The 18,031-nt window shown below is 40.3% G+C and overlaps 3 protein-coding genes across 4 annotated transcripts; 2 read left to right on the top strand and 1 right to left on the bottom strand.

Moving 5' to 3' along the window:
• Window positions 1-76: 76 nt before the first annotated feature.
• Window positions 77-7,494, top strand: iba57 (iron-sulfur cluster assembly factor IBA57). Its single transcript, XM_003438091.5, has 3 exons — window positions 77-633; window positions 5,097-5,446; window positions 6,796-7,494. Exons 1-3 carry the CDS (start codon window positions 272-274, stop codon window positions 7,185-7,187), a joined length of 1,104 nt encoding a protein of 367 aa, XP_003438139.1. The 5' UTR covers window positions 77-271; the 3' UTR covers window positions 7,188-7,494.
• A 2-nt stretch (window positions 7,495-7,496) lies between these two features.
• jmjd4 (jumonji domain containing 4) lies at window positions 7,497-10,553 on the bottom strand. Its single transcript, XM_003437858.5, has 6 exons — window positions 10,263-10,553; window positions 10,005-10,170; window positions 9,794-9,919; window positions 9,435-9,702; window positions 8,115-8,261; window positions 7,497-8,026 (listed from the first exon to the last, which is right to left on the bottom strand). The coding sequence occupies exons 1-6, from the start codon at window positions 10,513-10,515 to the stop codon at window positions 7,691-7,693; spliced, it is 1,296 nt and encodes a 431-aa protein (XP_003437906.1). The 5' UTR covers window positions 10,516-10,553; the 3' UTR covers window positions 7,497-7,690.
• snap47 (synaptosome associated protein 47) lies at window positions 10,514-17,335 on the top strand. Of its 2 annotated transcripts, none has more exons than XM_005476438.4 (5): window positions 10,514-10,629; window positions 11,364-11,889; window positions 12,015-12,523; window positions 12,828-12,952; window positions 15,748-17,335. In XM_005476438.4, exons 2-5 carry the CDS (start codon window positions 11,393-11,395, stop codon window positions 15,892-15,894), a joined length of 1,278 nt encoding a protein of 425 aa, XP_005476495.1. In that variant the 5' UTR covers window positions 10,514-10,629; window positions 11,364-11,392; the 3' UTR covers window positions 15,895-17,335. The 2 variants fall into 2 exon arrangements, with proteins under 2 accessions (XP_005476495.1, XP_005476494.1); XM_005476437.4 differs by lacking the exon at window positions 10,514-10,629 and adding an exon at window positions 11,002-11,231.
• Window positions 17,336-18,031: the final 696 nt, after the last annotated feature.

Here is an 18,031-nt window from a genome sequence, read left to right as displayed (position 1 = left end):
CATTCTGATAACTATTTATAAAGGAACAGTAGGAGAGTTTTTATTCTATCAGTTAGCGTCCCATACCTCACGAGAAGACGACAGGAACAAATATCGCTCACTGACACACACGTGCTCCGATATTATCGAGCAATGCATTGTGGGATTTCAAAATGGAGCTGTTTGTGCAGAGTACGCTGTGATGTCCTTGGTTATTTAGCTGTCCACTGTCGTTTTTAGTGGAGTAGGCAGTCTTTTTACGACTCAGTACACTCCCGTGCCACTGTACATCATGGGGGTTTTGTGCTTTGCTCGGGGAGCGCTGGCGTCCGCCTCCGGCCTCGGTGTTTACGCCAGGAAAAAACCCGGAGGTTTGTGCGTAACCCTTCTCTCAAGTGTGTCAGCTCCAGCTGGGATCCGTGTGAGGAGGTACAGCCAGGACACGGGTAATCCTAAACACTCCCCGGGGCAATTTGTGTGCTATTACCTTCCGCACAGGAGCCTGCTGAAAATTCAGGGACAAGACACGAGCGCGTTTCTCCAGGGTATTATAACCAATGACATGGCGGTGCTGGATGAGCCTGAACACAGAGCTTTATACGCTCACATGCTAAACGTACAAGGAAGAACACTATATGACATCATATTGTACAGGTAAGAGCAAACTTAAAGCACTGTTCAAACGCTTATAAGTGCTTTCAGTAAACGCGTTATCAAGAGGGTGTGTCTGCTTACAGCCTACTTACGTAAAGGCGTTTTTTCTGAGGCGTCACACTGGCCGACATAAGCTTATCTTCTATTTTCCTTCTATTTTTTTAAACCCCAGAAACAAACAAACGTATAACAGAGAACGAGCTCAGGCTGACAAATTATTTAATACGCTGTAAAATTCAGCACAGGAACAACAACAGCTCTTCTTTATCACTTCCCTACTTTTACTGTTACTAAAAATAATGTTAATAAAACTTTAAAAAACAAAAAACGACTAATGTTGATGGTTGAAGTAGAAACCATTTTTAAAATTCTACATTAAAAAGCTTTTGTCATGTATGCTGTACTTGAGTACATCTAAATTATAGAGTATAACTACTCTAAACTGCAAAAAGACATTTTGCAATATTGGCATCTCATATGTTTAGTGAATTTGACTGACACATGATCAATGTTCTTTTAGTTTTGATGTACATTGTTTGGTGAACCACGTTTTCTATACCTTTAATCTATTTAAGATTATATTCTTTTACACCTGGTTGCAAATATCCCCAGTTTTGAGTAGTTGCAGTTGTATTCTCACCACTCATAACTCATCTTGATCTCTAAACAGCATTTTTACTAGTCTTTGCAGTATTTTGCACTATGGATGTCTGATTTTTTTTTTTTTTTAATTTTGTTTTGAATATAAAAAATAAGCTTTAAGAATTTCAGAATAGTACAGTTTATGAAAATTGAAAGTCTAGTTCACGACTTGGAGCAGTGACATTTGTCCATAGTCTGGAATGTTTATTTTACTAGGAAAGTTACAGTAATGTGTAAAACTTATCAGCCACCCCTCGTTTTCTTGATTTTTGTATAAATTGTTAAAGCAGTCTTGAGAAGTAGTTCTCCAGGCAAAAAACACACCATTTGTTCTTACTGATAGTTTTCATATCTCAGTATAGTGTGCATGGTTTGCTTTAAACAAATGAGCTAAACTGGACAAGAGGCAGACTGAAAGTCAGTGAAAACAGGTTTGATGGAGTGATCGATGGAAATTTGAAATGTTTGGTTCAGTTGTCATCAGTGTGCAGAAGAGGTCAGGAGAGAATCTTCCCAGAGTCTGGAGCTCAACATTGCTGAAGGAGTGTGGGATCATCTTGACAGAGAACAGAACAAAAGGCAGACAACATCCAAAAAGAGATGTAAATGTCCTTAAAGAAGAATGGAGAACTATATCCCGAGATTACTTAAAGAAATTAAAATTTGCCTTAGAGAGTTTTGGCTATGTTCAAGAACAAAGGTGGTCATACTGAATATTGACTTTCAAGTAGGGCTGCCACAAACGATTATTTTGATAGTCGACTAGTCACCGATTATTTTTGCGATTAGTCGACTAATCAGATCATGCATCCATTGGACGTAAAATGTACAGCTTATTGCACCAGCATGCGTCTGCTCTTATATAACTATCATTAGCTTACAGCTTGAAGTGTTTAAGGTATGTGCTAACTAAAAATAAAGACAAGATGATAGTTTATTACACTTTTAATGAAATTTGCAGATTGTTTCAGTGAAGTTTAATAAACTCAGCCGTCTGCTCCTTGCTATCTAAAATATAACAGGACACCGGAGTATATTCTCCAGCATCTCACACTTCTGATAATCAGTTGTCTGCTTGACGTTTATTCATCTGTGCAAAAACTATAACTTTATTTCTCAGCCAAACCAATTTACTCAGGAACAAATAAAATACAAAAAAAAAGCCAAACAATAACATTTTTAAGTTATCTAAGTGACTTATATTACATGTTTAACCTGAGCAGCGAAAGACGGCGGTGAGTTTGAAAACGATTTGCCGGGGGTCCGGTGTTCTCACCGACTCTAATGAGCCTAGAAACCCGGCTCGCTATCGAGCTGGTGGGTAACAGACGTCTCCGAAAACGTCGGAGCGCTTTTGAAAATATGTGGTGTCTTGATAGACTAAGCAGATATTTGAGGTTTACACAGCTACATTCTCACCTGAAAATATGTTAAACGTTTATTTTGTGACCCAGAAAGAATAATAAGAGTAATATTAAAACTAACTAGCTGCCGCCATTGTTGACAACTGCGCTGGGCCGCGCTATGAATTCTGGGACACAGTTTCTTCTTCTTCGGGGTTAACGGCAGCTGGCATCCTTGTACATGCAGTGCTGCCATCTTCTGTTTCAGTCCGTTATTACACTCTTAAATACTACTACTTATTCCTGCGTCTTTTGGGATCTTACAAAGCTTCAAACGACGCGTCGACTATTAAATTAGTCGTCGACGATTTTAATAGTCGACGTAATCGTGACTAGTCGACTAATCGTGGCAGCCCTACTTTCAAGCCTGTTAGAATTGTGTAAACTCCATGTATGTTTGCATATTTTCACTACATCACTGTACCTAGATCCTATTTTAATTTTCCATTGTACAAAGAAACGAAGAATGGCTGAAGACTTTTGCACATTTCTGTATTTGCCATGCATATTCAGTCTGATTTTTAAAATTCGTAAGACATAAAGATGAAGACAAAATTATTAGCCCCCCTGTGAAATTAGAGCATTTGTAAAAATGTTTCCCAAGTGCTTTTTGCCAGAGCAAGTGATTTTCATCGTAATTCTAAACATAATAGTTTTTTTCAGAAAGCATAAATTATTTCTGTTTCTATATCTTACAATTTCACGCAGTTTTAAAACTTCTGTGAGGGTTTGCGCTCTCACTTGAGAAAGCATCATACCAAAAACAAATCAGTTTTGAGTTGAGAAAAAGAATAATTGATGCTCACAAAGCAGGAGATGGATATACAAAGTTCTCACAGCATTTCCAAGTGACAAGTATAATCAAGAAATTTATAGAGAGCCACGCAGTCTAGAACAAGCCTGGCAGAGGTAGAAAACAAAAGATTTCAAAGATTCTGGAAAGATAACTAGAGAGAGGGATGGGTCTAAAGACCCCAGAACAACTGGCAAGACACAAATGAATGACTTAGCCAAGTCAGGAATTGTAGTCTCAAAGAAGACAATCGCTAGAACACAGCACAGGAATGGACTGCGAGGTTGCAGACCAGGAAAAACGCCACTTCTGCAGGAGAGAAGCCTTAAAGCCAGACTGAAGTATGCTAAGAACAACCTGGAGGAAGACTATGGTCTGGAAGCATGTCCTTTGGTCAGATGAGATGAATTTAGAGCTCTTTGGCCACAGAGATGAGGCTTATGTTTGGATAAAGAAGGGAGAGGCGTAGAACCCAAAGAACAGCGTCCCCACAGTGAAACACAATGGTGGGAGTATTATGCTGTGGGGGTGTATCAATGCATGTGAAACTAGAAATCTTGTCAAGGTAGAAGGAATTATGAAGAATGAGGAAAGTAAAGATTTTGAAAGAAAACTTCACGTGGTCAGCGGTAATACTGCCTCTGGGTTATTGCTTTATCCTCCAACACAATTCAATTCAATTCAATTTTATTTATATAGTGCCAAATCACAGCAACAGTTGCCTTAAGGCCGTTTGTACATAAATCATTTGTATATGTACAATGACAATAAAGGGCTATTCTATGTGATTTTCTATTGTAAGTTAAAGACCCTCCAATGATACAAGGAAAACGGAGAAAACCCCAATAATCTTATGATCCCATGAGCAAATTCTTTGGCAACAGTGGGAAGGAAAAACTCCCTTTTAACGGGAACCACCAGGAAAACCAGGCTTAGGGAGGGGTGACCATCTGCCGTGCCCGGTTGGGGGTGACGGATGAAGACAGGACAGGGACACGCAACACAATAATGACCCAAAACATAGGTCACTCTTAGTGAAGAACTGCCTCCAGAAACCAAAGTGAACATTACTGTCTGGCCTTTAAAAAGCCCTGACTTGAATCCCACTGAAAATCAGTGAGGTGAACTGAAGATCGAGGTTCATGCCAGAAGACCATTAATTCTGAAGGAGCTTGAGAGAATGGGCTGTGATTGCTTAGTAGAAATGTGTTAGACTTGTTGCAAACTACAACAAATGAGTGCAGACTGTTATCAGTTCAGCAAAAATAATACACAATTTTTAAGCTGGTGGTTTTTGGGAAATAATTTTGTTTCTGTGTGCAAAATAAATTAATGTAAACATCCTAAATAAAACTGGCATGTTTGGAAAAGCTGTGTTTAAAAACTCCTTGCTCCGTTTAACAGGATTTGCTGTAACAGCAAATCCTGTTAAAAATGACATTCTCATAGGAGAGCTAATAATTCTCTCCTTATCTGTAAGATACAGTGGGTGACCACAGATGTTCCATCAAAGTTCCACCAAAGGTCACCCAACCAGACAAAATAAGTGAAAACATCTGTGTGTGTTTGCTTTCATGTTGTTTTGCATTCTTCCGAGTCACTCATCCAGCTATATTTGCTTTCAGATTAAAAGAAACAGAAGGAGGATACGGTGTTTTCCTGGAGTGTGACAACACAATTAAGGACTCCATCTTGAAACACTTGAAAGTATACAAGATCCGCAGAAAAGTCAACATTAGCCCTTGTTCAGAGCTCTCTGTGTGGGCTGTGCTGTCCCAGCAAAACAAGCCAGGTCAAGAGTTCAGGAAGCCTGAGCTTTCTTCCCCTGATAAAGCTCTGGCATGGGAGGCTGATCCAAGAACTCAGCAAATGGGCAGGAGATTGGTGCTACAGAGTGATGTTGATCCTCTGAAAGTCATTGCATCCTGTCAGAAAGGAGACACTGAAGACTATCACAGACATCGCTATGCCATAGGTATGACACCAGCTTTGATCAATGACAAACAAGAACACCTGGAGAGAGAGAGCAACTTATTCCGAAGGGCGAGGGCTTTTCTTAAACTCAGATTTTTTATTTTTTTTGCATGTTTTTATTACAGTGGGAGGACAGGTTGCTTTTAATACAATATGCTTTATTATCTTTAGCCGGATAAAGATAAGATATACCCGTATAGGCAGCACAGTGGCATGGTGATTAGCCTCACAGCAAGAACGTCTTGAGTTCGATTCCACCACCTGGCCAGGGCCTTTCTGTGTGGAGTTTTATATGTTCTCCCCGTGTTTGCCTGGGTTCTCTGGGTACTCCAGCTTCCTCCCACAGTCCAAAGACATGCAGTTAGTGGGTTTAGTTTAATTGGCCATTCTAAATTGCCCATGAGTGTTAATAGTTGTCTGTCTCTCTGTGTTAGGCTTGCGGCAGACCTGCCATGTGTAGCAAACTGTTTTATTCGATATGCTATTTTACCCTATTTATAGTGTTTATTGTATCGATTGATATGCTTTTATACCTTTTTTATACCATTTTTATTGTTTCATTTGTTATGCTTTTATTCCCATGTGAAGCACTTTGAAAAAACTTCCTGTTTAAAAAGCGCTATATAAATAAATTTTACTTACTTACTGCCTCTCGCCCTATCGTAGCTGGGATAGGCTCTAGAAAAAAAAACATAAGAAGAATAAGATAATGGAATGATTGATCTTTACCCATTTGATTAGAGCAGAATTGGCTGAAATCTTTCGCTTCTATAAGCTAGATCCTGAGACTTGAAGATAAATTCATGCAGTGGGTGATTTTGCAAAACCTTCTGATTTTGTTGTGAGGTCGTAGGGTGTTGTATTGAAAAAATAAAGTATCGTGCAGCTCTCTCCATGCACTTTCATATGATATGTTATACTCTATGGGTTTTTTATTTCCAGTTTCTTTTCTAGGTCAACTTTGACCTTGGGCTATGAGAAATGAAGGTTGAGGTCAAATGCTTAGCCAACCTCAGTGTCCCCCAAGACCTGGAATATTGTTGCGAAGTTTGACAATGATCTATAAAAAATTGGGGATAATATAAAGTTTTTGCTGATTTTTAGTTTTGGTGTGACCTTTACTGTATTCTCACCAAAATTAAAATCAGCTCGAGATGGTATTGAATCTACCATCACACAAAATTTAAACATGATATCTTGAAAGCTGTGGATGCTAGACTGCTAACAAACAGACAGATAAGCAGAGACAGAAAAGGAGGAGGGGGTGGGTCTGAGAAGCTTTTATTCGTCTGAAAAAGTACTCTAATTTTATGACGCGTGTTTGTGTCCTTTGCTGTTTTCGTTGTCTAGGTCTACCTGAGGGAGTCAAAGACCTTCCTCCTGGGGTTGCATTTCCACTAGAGTCCAATCTTGTCTACATGCAGGGTATCAGCTTTAGCAAGGGCTGTTACATTGGCCAGGAACTCACAGCCAGGACTCATCACACTGGTGTGATTCGAAAACGCCTGATGCCAGTACGCTTGTCATCTCCAGTGGAACACCTCGAGGAAGGAACGGCACTGCTAACCCAGTCAGGCAAGCCAGCTGGGAAGCACAGAGCAGGGACAGGAGAACTGGGTCTAAGTCTGATCCGCATGGCGCACGCCAAAGAGGTGTTGACGCTCAGATCTTCTGATGACACTACAGTGACACTCGAAGCCTCTGTGCCAGACTGGTGGCCTGAAGATGCGAAATGTAACTGAAGGGAATGATGTTTTAAAGCTCCCTAAAAATGACATGCATCACATCTGACAGACTTCTCATAGACATAACCCTCAAGTACAGTATGTTACACTGTCATTGCTTAACAGCTGTGTGGCACTAGTCCATGTTTGGGTATCTTTTTTTTTTTTTTGCAATAAAGCCCAAGTTTGTGTGTGTTTTGGATTTTTTGTTTAAGTATTATTTACCACTTAACTATGCACTATTATAGATTTATCGCAGCTTGGTTCATACTGGACACAAATAGTGTTGGTGATTATTCAATAAATATTTAAAAGAGAAAACTCAGATTTTTTTATGTATTTAATCTGTCAGTGCAAAAACAAATGCAAGACATTCACAAGCAATATTTGAGATTGCAGTTCATCTCAACCCAAAGATGCGGTAACAGATGTAATCATCTTTTTTTTTTTGCACTTTTGCAAACGGGCACTTTTCATTCAAGCTATTTCCAGGCGATAACAATGGTGAGAGGCTGAACACATTACTCCTGATAAAGGAGATGCTGCCCTCTTGTGGACTGTATGGTGTCACGAATTTGCTGTAACATTGTTTCTGGCTGCAGAGTCAATGTTGAGTGATCGAGTCGCTTAAAGTCTTCATTGCACAGGAGGCATTCGATTATATGAGCTACTCTTTGTAGGTCAAAGGCCGCGTGGTAAGGTCCCAGCGTGGTGAGGATCTCTGAGAGATGACGTGAGTAATCGGAGGGATCCCCAGAGGAGCAAGCGTTAAGGAAAGCCATTCTGTTGTTGGCAATGATTTTCAAAAACGAGGCAAATTCTCCATAATTGATACCGGAGCAAGCCTTCATAATTACCTAAAAGGAAACACACCCAGCAATTGCTATTATGATCAGAGCAGAAGCACATTTAAATGACATGACTGAAATGTTCCATGCATTGTACCTGGCAGTGCTGATGCCACGAGTCCATTGTGTTTCTCCACTCATCTATCTCTTTTTGAACAGATGACAGTTCAGTCTGAAGAAACTGCCACATGATGTCAATGTTGCAACCATTCAGCCAGTTATGATTAATGGAGATGGTGTCCTCCTGTATGAAACAATGTTTTAATATGTCAAACTGGTGATAAATAAAACGCAGTGTTATACAACGTAAATTAACTGTGATGTCATAATTTCCTGCAAAAAGCCATATTTCTACCAAAAAATATATACAAGGTTAAACTTTATGAAAGATATGTTGACTGGAGGAGATAAACCAGAGCTGCTGTATTGAAACATGAGTGTGTCTGTACATGTGTGTAATGTTAAACAAAACATGAATTTTGTTTAAAATCTAATTTGAAAAAAAATTTATTAGGGCTCTTGTCATCTAGTGAGTAGTAAGTAATCCAGTCCATTAGATTTGTAGGCATCTGAACTTATCACTTCCTTTCATCAATATTCGTTTTCCTGATGAGATCTGAACACTATTAGACACCTGAGTTGTAGGCTAGCCCTCGCGCTCTACTGTCTACACTGTTCACACACAGAAAACACAAAAAACTCTTAAAACAAACCAGAACTGCACATTTGCTTCACATCTACAATGCAAATCTCCCATTGTACTACATTTGACAGATGCTCTGTTGCATTTCTCTGCAGAAGATTGAGACTCAACAGACCAGGCAAAATTGTTCTAATCTTCAATTGCCCATTTCCAGTTAGCCTGTGCAAAGTGTAGGCTCAGTTTCCTGTTCTTAGCTCAAAGGAGTGGCCAGGCATGGTGTTCTGTTGCTGTAGCCCACTCACTTCGAAGTCTGACATGTTTTAAGTTCAGAAGTGCTATTCTTGTAAAACTTGTTTCTAACGAGTGGTTAATTGAATTGCTGCTAGTGCTACCTCATCGAGAACTGTCGTTCACTGGATATTTTCTGTTTTTCAGAGCATTCTCTGTAAGCTGGGAAAAGTTTCTGAAATACTCAGACCAGCCGGTATGGAACAAACAATCACATTCAAAGTCACTTAAATGGCCTTTTTTCCTAATTCTGATACTCAATATGAACTTCAGCAGGTCATTTTGACCATGTCTACATGCCTTAATGCACTGAGTTAGATAATTGTGTTAACAAGCAGCTGAACACGTGTACCTAACATTGTGGCTGGTGTTTACATTCAGTCTAACAGAACACTTCTCATAGTAAGAAATGCAACTTGTCTTTTATAATACTTGGCAGACCATTTTCCTCTAGTTCAACAGTAGATATGCCTCTACAGCTCTTACCAGATTATAAACTTGATGATGCCAACCACTAGGCACAAAAATGATTTCTCCTGCCTCCTGAATGATTTCAAGAGGTTGGCAGGCTTCTTCAGCGTGTGGAAAAAGGCCTCTGTCTCGAAGTTCAGCTGACGTAACATCATAAGGGAGGTTGCCGTGAGTGTCTCGTAAAAACTCCTCCTGACCTGGAGGATACAAGAGCCACTTCTTCCTGCCACAGATGTTTGCAGACCAACTGTATGAACGGAACACATCAGAGTGGAATGGTGTCCTGGTAACAAGAAAGTGCACTGGGTCGGATCATGAAACATTTTATGTAAGCTTATGTTTTGTTTAGTTTTTTTAAAATAATGTTTTCATACCATGACCCTTTAGGTCCCATGTAGACAAATCGGTAGTCATCCACTTCAAGGGTGTCCCAGTATTCATTGAGCCAGTCAGAAGTAAAGAACACTGGTGTGGTGTAAACATTATGTTCTGGAAAGTCCCTGTGGAGAAATTTACAAAGGATAGTTACACATTTTTCATACAATTGTGTAAACATTTTTCATTGGATTAATATTACTGTGATACCTTGACATGTGCCAGTCTTTAAGATAGAGGCATCCTTTGGGTGATGAGTGTCCATTCAAGATGTATTCCCTCCAGTAGTGTATAAATTCTTTGAAAGGCATGACTTGTTTGGGGTTGGCATTGTACTCCTTCGCATTGCAGTTTGCAACAGGGACTGGAGTCTCATCTGTGATTGAAACAGTAACAGTTATTAAGAATGATTACAGAATATCTTTGCAGACATTTACAAAGTAATGCATGTTTGTTTGTTTGTTTTACCAAACTCTTGCAGCAATTTCTGGAAATTAGGTTTCCCATCCCCAGTCACCCACTGTTTCCTACACTTCCACTCCTCTGTGAATCTCCTTGAAAACATACAAGGGTGATTGGGGAGCAGATATTTCTTGAAAAACTTGGAATAGCTAAGCTCCTTGTCAATGTAATCTAGAAAATGCGAAGACCAAAACTGTTCATATGACTGCCTTGGTATTTTGACCAGGCTGCTGCAGTTACGGTACGCCTCCCTATCCATGATGGTAAACAAGCCCTCGGCTAGTTATTTAGCAAGCTCAGCTGTCAGGGTTTGTACAGCAGGGGAACTGTGAGGGGAAAAGCTAACTGGAAGACTAATTCGCCATTACACTGCGTACGTATTCTCACGTTTCTGCCACATTTGAAAATCAGGTTAAGCTAGAAAAAGATACTAAGCTAAGAAAAAACGCAATTTTCCAATATGACAAGCCGCTACACATTAGCGCATGTTGGGACTCCTGAACGACGCACATATAAAACCGTTGCTATTTATATTTTGTCACGATACATACATATATATATTTAATATATTTATATTAACGTTATGTTTTTCGTATCGCTTGGAAAGTGCCGAAACCGCCGCCGCTGTCATTATTTTTCGCCAGACATTTTCGCAATAGTGCTTCGTTTTTTTTGACAGCAAGTTTTTTTTTTTCAAGTCGGACGGTAAATACAGCCGTGCTCGAGCGTGACGTCACTTCCGCAACAAACAGGAAAGTTACTGAGAGGACTACGAGGTAACGTAATGCCCAGCCCGGTGTTGACGATTAATGTGGTGTGGGTTTAATTGCACCGAGAGGATATAAAACACGTTAAAAGGGTTATAACATTATAATGACGCGCGCGTAATGCGGTCAGCTGGCTAGAGAGCTGAAGCTGCCAGTGTGAACGCCTCGACTGAGCTCATCTTGCTGTCTGGACTACACTCAAAAGAAAGTATGTTCTTCATCACGACTCGTAGATCACTCAGTACAAAGTGCTTCTGATGTAATTTCATCTTAACCTGCAGCAGTACCTGTGTGTATGTTGTTGTCATGTTAAACTGATACCTGTTTGTCCCCCTGACAGGTGAATCTGTCTTATCTCCTTCAATCACAATGAGCCGGGACGTTCCCATCCACAGCTGGCCAGGCTCCTATTACATCAACAGTGAGAAACGGTGGGAAAACGGAACCCTGTCTCTCACCAGAACCACGGTGCGCTTCGTCTCCAACCAGAGCAAGGAGAGTCTTGCCAGCTTCCGTCTCTCGAGGATCGTGGAGATCAAGATGGAGTCATCTAGTTTCATCTTCAGCACTCTCACAGTACTTGAAGAAGGCAACGTGAAACATTGGTTTGGTTCCCTTAAGCCCAACAGGGTGGTGGTTTATAATGTGTTAGAGCATTTCTGGAGAGAGCGGCTTCTCTCTCCCAGCTCAGAAGCCCAGCGGGCTGAGGCTCAGCCTACAAAGGGAAGAGAGCTTATCAGCCTGGTGGCAGGGGCCCAGAAAAGATTGGAGGACACTGGCAGAGTCCTCGGCCATCAGGGAGAGCAGTTTGACAATATGATGCAGGGCCTGGAGAAGATTGACTCTGACTTGGGCGTGGCTGACAAGTAACTATCTTAAGATATTTTTAGTTATTGAAGTCTTGCACATGTCTTGTTCATATTGCTTGGCCAACTCTATAACAAGGCCTAATTTATGACTAACATAAGTTCCTCCTGCCTCTGTATTACAGACTTCTGTCAGAACTGGAGTCTCCTTCCTGGTGGCCATTTGGTAAACTCCCCTGGAAGACCCAGCAGGATGCAAAGGCCGAGGATGCTGCGAGAGCTGCAGCTGCTGCTTCTTCTTCAGCAGCCAGGTACTCCAGCAGAAATAAGTTAATCACAAGCATCCCAGCAGTGCTGTCCAAAGGTGGAGAATCGGACTTGAAGCCTGGATGTTTGTTGGTGCTAGTGTCCTCGCTGGAGGTGCGAAACACAAACTGCCAGCTCCTTCACAGATTTGAGCGAAATGAAATTGACGAAATCAGGGTGCACAGCCCCTATGAGATTACCGTCAGGCAGCGTTTCATCGGGAAGCCAGACATATGTTACAGGCTCCTGTCCGCCAAGATGCCAGAGGCTTTGTCCGTGTTAGAGATGCAGTACAAAAAGAAGATAGAGTTCACAAGCGAATACACAGATTTTAAGACAACTCCAGTTTCATCGCCACGTGACACAGAAGGGAAAAGCTGGACTGAAGGTAAGGAACACATCAAAAAATAAATAAAGACACTCTTATTCCACAGTGGTTTCCATGCCTAGTATAGATTTGACCACTAAGTGGCAGTAAAGGTCTGCATTTCCACCTATGTGTATTTATAAGTGTGCAGCCACATGTAAAAACATTTCATCATGGTTATTGGTGTCTCCTTGACAGAAATGTATTTTGATGAGTCACTTCACCCTGATTGCCTCAGTTGCTGTACTCTGAGTTTACTGTCTGGTTTCCTCATAAACAACATATGTACTCTGCACTTTTTCACCATCTCCACCCATGGAATCAGGTTTACTGCAGACGTGCCAAGAGACAGAGCTCCCACTGGAGGTCCCCGCAGGAGAGCTGTCCCAGTTGCAGGTGCATGTTTTCCAGCCATCTGTCAGTCAGGCTGAGGCCCAGGAACTCAAACAGGTGAGAAAAGCTGGACTCCCAAATTTATGACTACACTACCCTGGCCTTAAAATGTTTCATATTTGTATTCACAAGACAAGTAACACAAATGAAAAGCCAGTGTGCTCCGGGAACAGATTGATTCAAATAGGGGTAGCTGCTATTGTAAATAATCCCAGAGTCTCAGCAACATGTATTTTGATGTTTCCAGTCCAAACCACAATTCATCATAATGATTTTTTTTTATTTTTCATCCTGTATGTTTAAAATGTTATTTGGTGAGACCACAAACCAACGTCCATCCTGGTTTTAAGAGAGGAAAAGAAACACGGTTAGTTATTTGGTCAGAACCTACAATGTCTTTCCATTCAGAACCTCACAGCGCTGAATGCTGTTACAGACACGGTCTGTGGTGGCAAGACCTACACAGTGACGCAAATTCAGACCCGTGATTCGAGCAAGGTTTTTTTTTTTTTTTTATGTGTGTGTGAATCGCTATTACAGGTTGCTTAGACTAGGATTTTTCATGTAAAACTTTCAGAAAGTTGCTCTTTGTTTAATCATATAATGTTTAAATGATCAAAGGTAATGAGTGACTTCAGTCTACAAGGCCCTACTATATGTAAAAGAAAAAAATGATATTAACATTTACAAGTGAGAAGAAACTAAGCAAATACAGTTAATAATGGTGCAAATGTGCCAGGATTGAAATTTGTAGTAGACAAAAATGGCTTTGTATTACATATTAACACATAAACATATTAACTCAAAGTTTTTCATAACATCATTACCGCCCTCAACTCCTCAAATCAAAAACTGAAGCAACAACATACAAATGTCTTGTCAACCACAGCAGTGACACCACAGACAACAAATACTGTGTTGGGGTTAACAAATAGCTTCATGCTGTAGCTCAGGAGGTAGAGTAGGTCATCTACTAATCTAAAGGTTGGCTGTTTGGTCACTTTGCCAAAGTATCTTTGGGCAAGACCCTAAGTTGCTCTCAGATATTGGAGTGTGAATTTTATAGATAGAGGGATAGAAAAAAGTGCTTATATGAATGTGTTTGAATGGGTGAATGAGGCAAGTTGTATAAAGTGCTTTGAGTACTCCAGTAGAGTGAAGCAACACTATATAAGAACCAGTCCATTTAACATTTGCTTGCATCCTTACAGTAGTATATAAAATAATATCTCTGAGGACCTAACAACATTCCTGGCAAGAACTAATATACACAGGGAAAACCTGCAACCTCCACACAGAAAGGCCCCAGCGAGCCAGTGGAATGAAACCCAGGAATTTCTTACTGTGAGGCAACAGTGCTAACCACTGCTCTGCATGTTCGGTCAATCGGTGATTCTTAATTGTACGTAGAGGTGAATATGAGCGTGAACGGTTGACTCGCTCTGCAGTAAACTGCCGACCTGACCTCTCACCCCGTGACAGATAGGCTCCAGCCCCCTCCTCTGCCTCCAACCTTCTTTATGATAAGCAGAAGAAGATTGATGGATGGATAATAATATAAAAAAGAAACAAGCACACCATAGCAATAACAGCACCAGGCCAATCACTGGCTAGCCTATTGTGTTTTAAATGGCATGTTATCTGCGGCTGATAATGGGTTACATTTCAAAGCGTGCCAGTTTTGCCTTAATGCTATGCTTTTGTACACACCCTGCTCTTACTGTAATCCATGTCAAGATTAGAATCACTGTGGGCCAACTGGTACTGATAACTTGTACTCAGTTTCTTGTCCTGAACTAAGTGCCGTGCCAAATAGTCTTTTTGGTGTCAGCATTTGTATGTTTTATTATTGTTTGTGGTTGGAAATTCCCACTTGCTAAAAATATGCTGTAAGAATATGAAATTGAGTGTGTTGCTAATGCACAGTCCCAAAGTTACCCTACTAATACACAAGACACTCAGACTTTTTTTTTTTGCTAATATATTTTTTCTTTTAGCTCTAGCCTAAATGTTTAATTTGAAGGGTTTCTACATGACTTAAGTCCCCTAGCCATTGTATAAACAGCGGCGAGAAGTGTTCGTTTTTACTGTTTTTCTATGACACGCCGAAGCTCTTGTGAATGTTAACTGCAAGGTGTGATTCAGTCATGTCCTCTCAGTTTAAATTGTAAAGTCACAGACCTGAGTGAATGAATATCGTTGTTCCTTGGTGTGTATTGACATATTATCTGTTTTTCAAACTGCTAACTCGAGCTGTTTTTGTGCTCAGCTGAAATGTCCACATAAACCAGCCAGAGAACATAATGACATAATGTCAGTGGAGTGTGAGTGTGTGTGTGAGGCAGATCATGTAGCATAAAATACTACCAGTTAAGTAACCATAGTGGTAGGGTTTGAGGTGAGTGTTTATTAGGCTTTGCTTGGCACATCACAATATATTAAAACTGTTCCATCAACTACAGCATATGCAGTTGCTGGATCATGGTCATGTAGTTGTGATATCCCTTAAAGTCACTGAAAATAAGGGAAAAAAACCCAGTATGATATCACCGATCCCAAGAATCAAGCCAAGACTTCCCCCTCTGTGTATCATCAAGTTTCATCTGCAAAATGAATAACAGCTATTATTGTGGTGAATTCCATTGTTCCTTTCTGATCAGCCCACAATTAACAGCAAGCCTTTCTAATGCTTAAGTCAGATGGTTTAAGCGTTAGAAAGGACCAATGTCTATGTCTCTCCATATGTGGTCCACCCTGGTCCACCACTGTGGTGTTGTTTTAATGTGCCTTACTTCTAATTAAGACAAAACGTTGTCTTTTTATTGTACTGTGGTGTGTGGGTGTGCTTGCAGATGCTCATGCAACTAAAGAACCTTGCCTTGGAGGCCGAAACTGAGCTGGAACGCCAGGATGAAGCCCTGGATGTCCTGACAAGCTCCACAGACCGGGCCACCATGCACATAGAGAAGCACACCTGTCGCATGAAAAGACTCCTGTAGTCCTGACGCTTGAGGAGATTCTCAGTGTCCTGAGAAAAACACCGAACACCTTCTTACTGTTCACATGCAGTTTGAGAACCATGAAAAACGCACATCAACAAGGACTTGTGTTTAGTCTCAAAAATAATTTTAGTTGCATTTGATGGCCACTAATTCTTGGGAAGTACAGCAATGGCCACTTAAAACAAGACATCTTTCAAATTTTCACTTTAGGATTAAAAAGAACACAATTGTTTGTTTTAGAGAAAGTAGATAACATGTGGCTGTGCACATTTCTACATAAGAAAACTTGAACTTTTTGCTAAATTGCATCGTATCAATTTAAAATTTCCACCTTCTCAGTTGGAAATGGTCAAAACATTTAATTGGCCATAGCACGAGTAAATGCTCTCCCTGTGAATGTATATTTTTCAGCTGTGGCTACCATTCCTACCTTTGCATTTGGCTTTAATTCTCTCAGCTGCACAACATTTTGAAAGGCAGATGTCCTCTGGATACTGGTAAATAGGTGTTAGTATGTAAGCCTAATCGGCACATGACAGAAAAGAATGTAGCCAGTTAACCCCAATTTAAAATATTACTAGTAGGAACCCAATGATGGAGCACACCGATTTTAATGCCCCAGTGATTCATACTGATCAGTCGTGTCACCTGAGTGGGAGCTGGCAGGAATCTGAAGTGCACGTCGTGCGCTCCCTGTGAAGTTGGCAGGTGAAAAATAAGCAGATGATTTCATATTTTCAGGGTAGACAGGCAGCAGTGTACACCTTCCACATCTGCAGTACAGAACAAGACATCCCGAAATGAAAAGAGAATATATTGTACATTCATTCTGCAGTAACTCCTTTAAAACAAGCTGCATGTTGGGTCTCTCTTTGATAATCGACTGCCATTATTTCCTTTTATAACCATCTCTGTCTTTCTCAGGTTCTGTGTATCACGTATCCCTTTTAGACACAGTTTCCCTGTGGCTCAGTGTTGCATGTCCCAATAATTTTGCTTTGCATAACATCGAGGGAAATCTTCCATCATTATCAATATATTGCTGAAAAATGTAAATTTGCAACAAGTTCTTGGACCGTTAAACAGAAAACACTACCGATCCACATCTACTGTATATGCCTCGATTCTCCTCTAAGCCTGTATTATCTGTAAATGATACATACAATGTAATTCTGTAATGTTATAACAGTCTGTTATCGCTGTGAATGTGTAATTAGACAGTAGGTTAATTTAAATATATGTCTAGTTCAAAAATCTTATCAATGTTTACTTTTTCCTGTGATAATTACCGTGACAACGAATGAAACTAAACCGCTCATTCTAAATACAAGGCAAGACCGTCTGCACTATACTACCATTATAAGCAATGAATGAATTCCTTTCACCATTCAAGGTCTGGAAAGCATATAATGTAAATAAAACTGAAGTTAAACAAGTAGTTTGTTTGTTCTTTTTTGAAACTGCTGCTTACAGTTGCCATAATCTGTGTCATTGTGCTTGTCAAAGGTGTGTGTTTCAATGATACGATCACACACTGCAGTCTCCCTTTGCAGGCCTCTTAGCGTCTTTGAGTCTTTTGTTTTGGTTCACCCTCAGTACTTTTGTCAGCAGTGCAGGGTGACATTACTTTGACAAGCAGCTTGTTGCAGCATGTTCTTGTTACACTCATTACCTCAAATAACACCCCCTTGAACTAAGTGTAATGTATACTGTCCAGACTAAGACCTGTACTGTAGTACTGTATATTATTTGACTTTATTTCATTGAATAACGAGTCTGGTTTCATTTTTATCATTTTTCTCCACCACACAACCACCAACATGCTTGTTAGTTGCATTTGGGGTGACAGCATTAGCTATAGTGCTGTGCAAATGTCTTGGGTTACCCTTTTTTGGGGGGAAATAGGAACTGAAGACTGGCTGCCTTCTGTTCCATTCACTCCCAAGACGATCTCACACTGCTTTAATAATGTTGATGTCCAAGCTCTGGGGAGTATTAGGGCCACGTTTAAAAAAAATATGTATATATTGTTGATCATTTTGAGAATAAAAACTGATCAGTTGTCTTGTGATACAACGTACATCCTCTTAATTGCGTTGGGATGTAGCCATCGATAACCTTGCATCTGTCCATT

This window comes from Oreochromis niloticus, linkage group LG18 (assembly GCF_001858045.2).
Source record: "Oreochromis niloticus isolate F11D_XX linkage group LG18, O_niloticus_UMD_NMBU, whole genome shotgun sequence".
In the NCBI taxonomy this organism is placed as follows: Eukaryota; Metazoa; Chordata; class Actinopteri; order Cichliformes; family Cichlidae; genus Oreochromis; species Oreochromis niloticus.
This window is presented reverse-complemented; position numbering and strand designations above follow the sequence as displayed.

Bases quoted from the DNA above. Each gene is read 5' to 3' on its own strand.
- jmjd4 (XM_003437858.5), bottom strand. From the start codon at position 10,515: ATGGATAGGGAGGCGTACCGTAACTGCAGCAGCCTGGTCAAAATACCA. The intron at 9,703-9,793 runs GTATGAAAACAT...TCTTGTTACCAG, and splicing joins ATGGGACCTAAAGGGTCATG to GACACCATTCCACTCTGATG. The intron at 8,262-9,434 runs GTAAGAGCTGTA...TGTTTCATACAG, and splicing joins ATCATCAAGTTTATAATCTG to GAGGACACCATCTCCATTAA.
- snap47 (XM_005476438.4), top strand. From the start codon at position 11,393: ATGAGCCGGGACGTTCCCATCCACAGCTGGCCAGGCTCCTATTACATC. The intron at 12,524-12,827 runs GTAAGGAACACA...CCATGGAATCAG, and splicing joins AGGGAAAAGCTGGACTGAAG to GTTTACTGCAGACGTGCCAA. The intron at 12,953-15,747 runs GTGAGAAAAGCT...GTGTGCTTGCAG, and splicing joins AGGCCCAGGAACTCAAACAG to ATGCTCATGCAACTAAAGAA.
- iba57 (XM_003438091.5), top strand. From the start codon at position 272: ATGGGGGTTTTGTGCTTTGCTCGGGGAGCGCTGGCGTCCGCCTCCGGC. The intron at 634-5,096 runs GTAAGAGCAAAC...ATTTGCTTTCAG, and splicing joins TATGACATCATATTGTACAG to ATTAAAAGAAACAGAAGGAG. The intron at 5,447-6,795 runs GTATGACACCAG...TTCGTTGTCTAG, and splicing joins CAGACATCGCTATGCCATAG to GTCTACCTGAGGGAGTCAAA.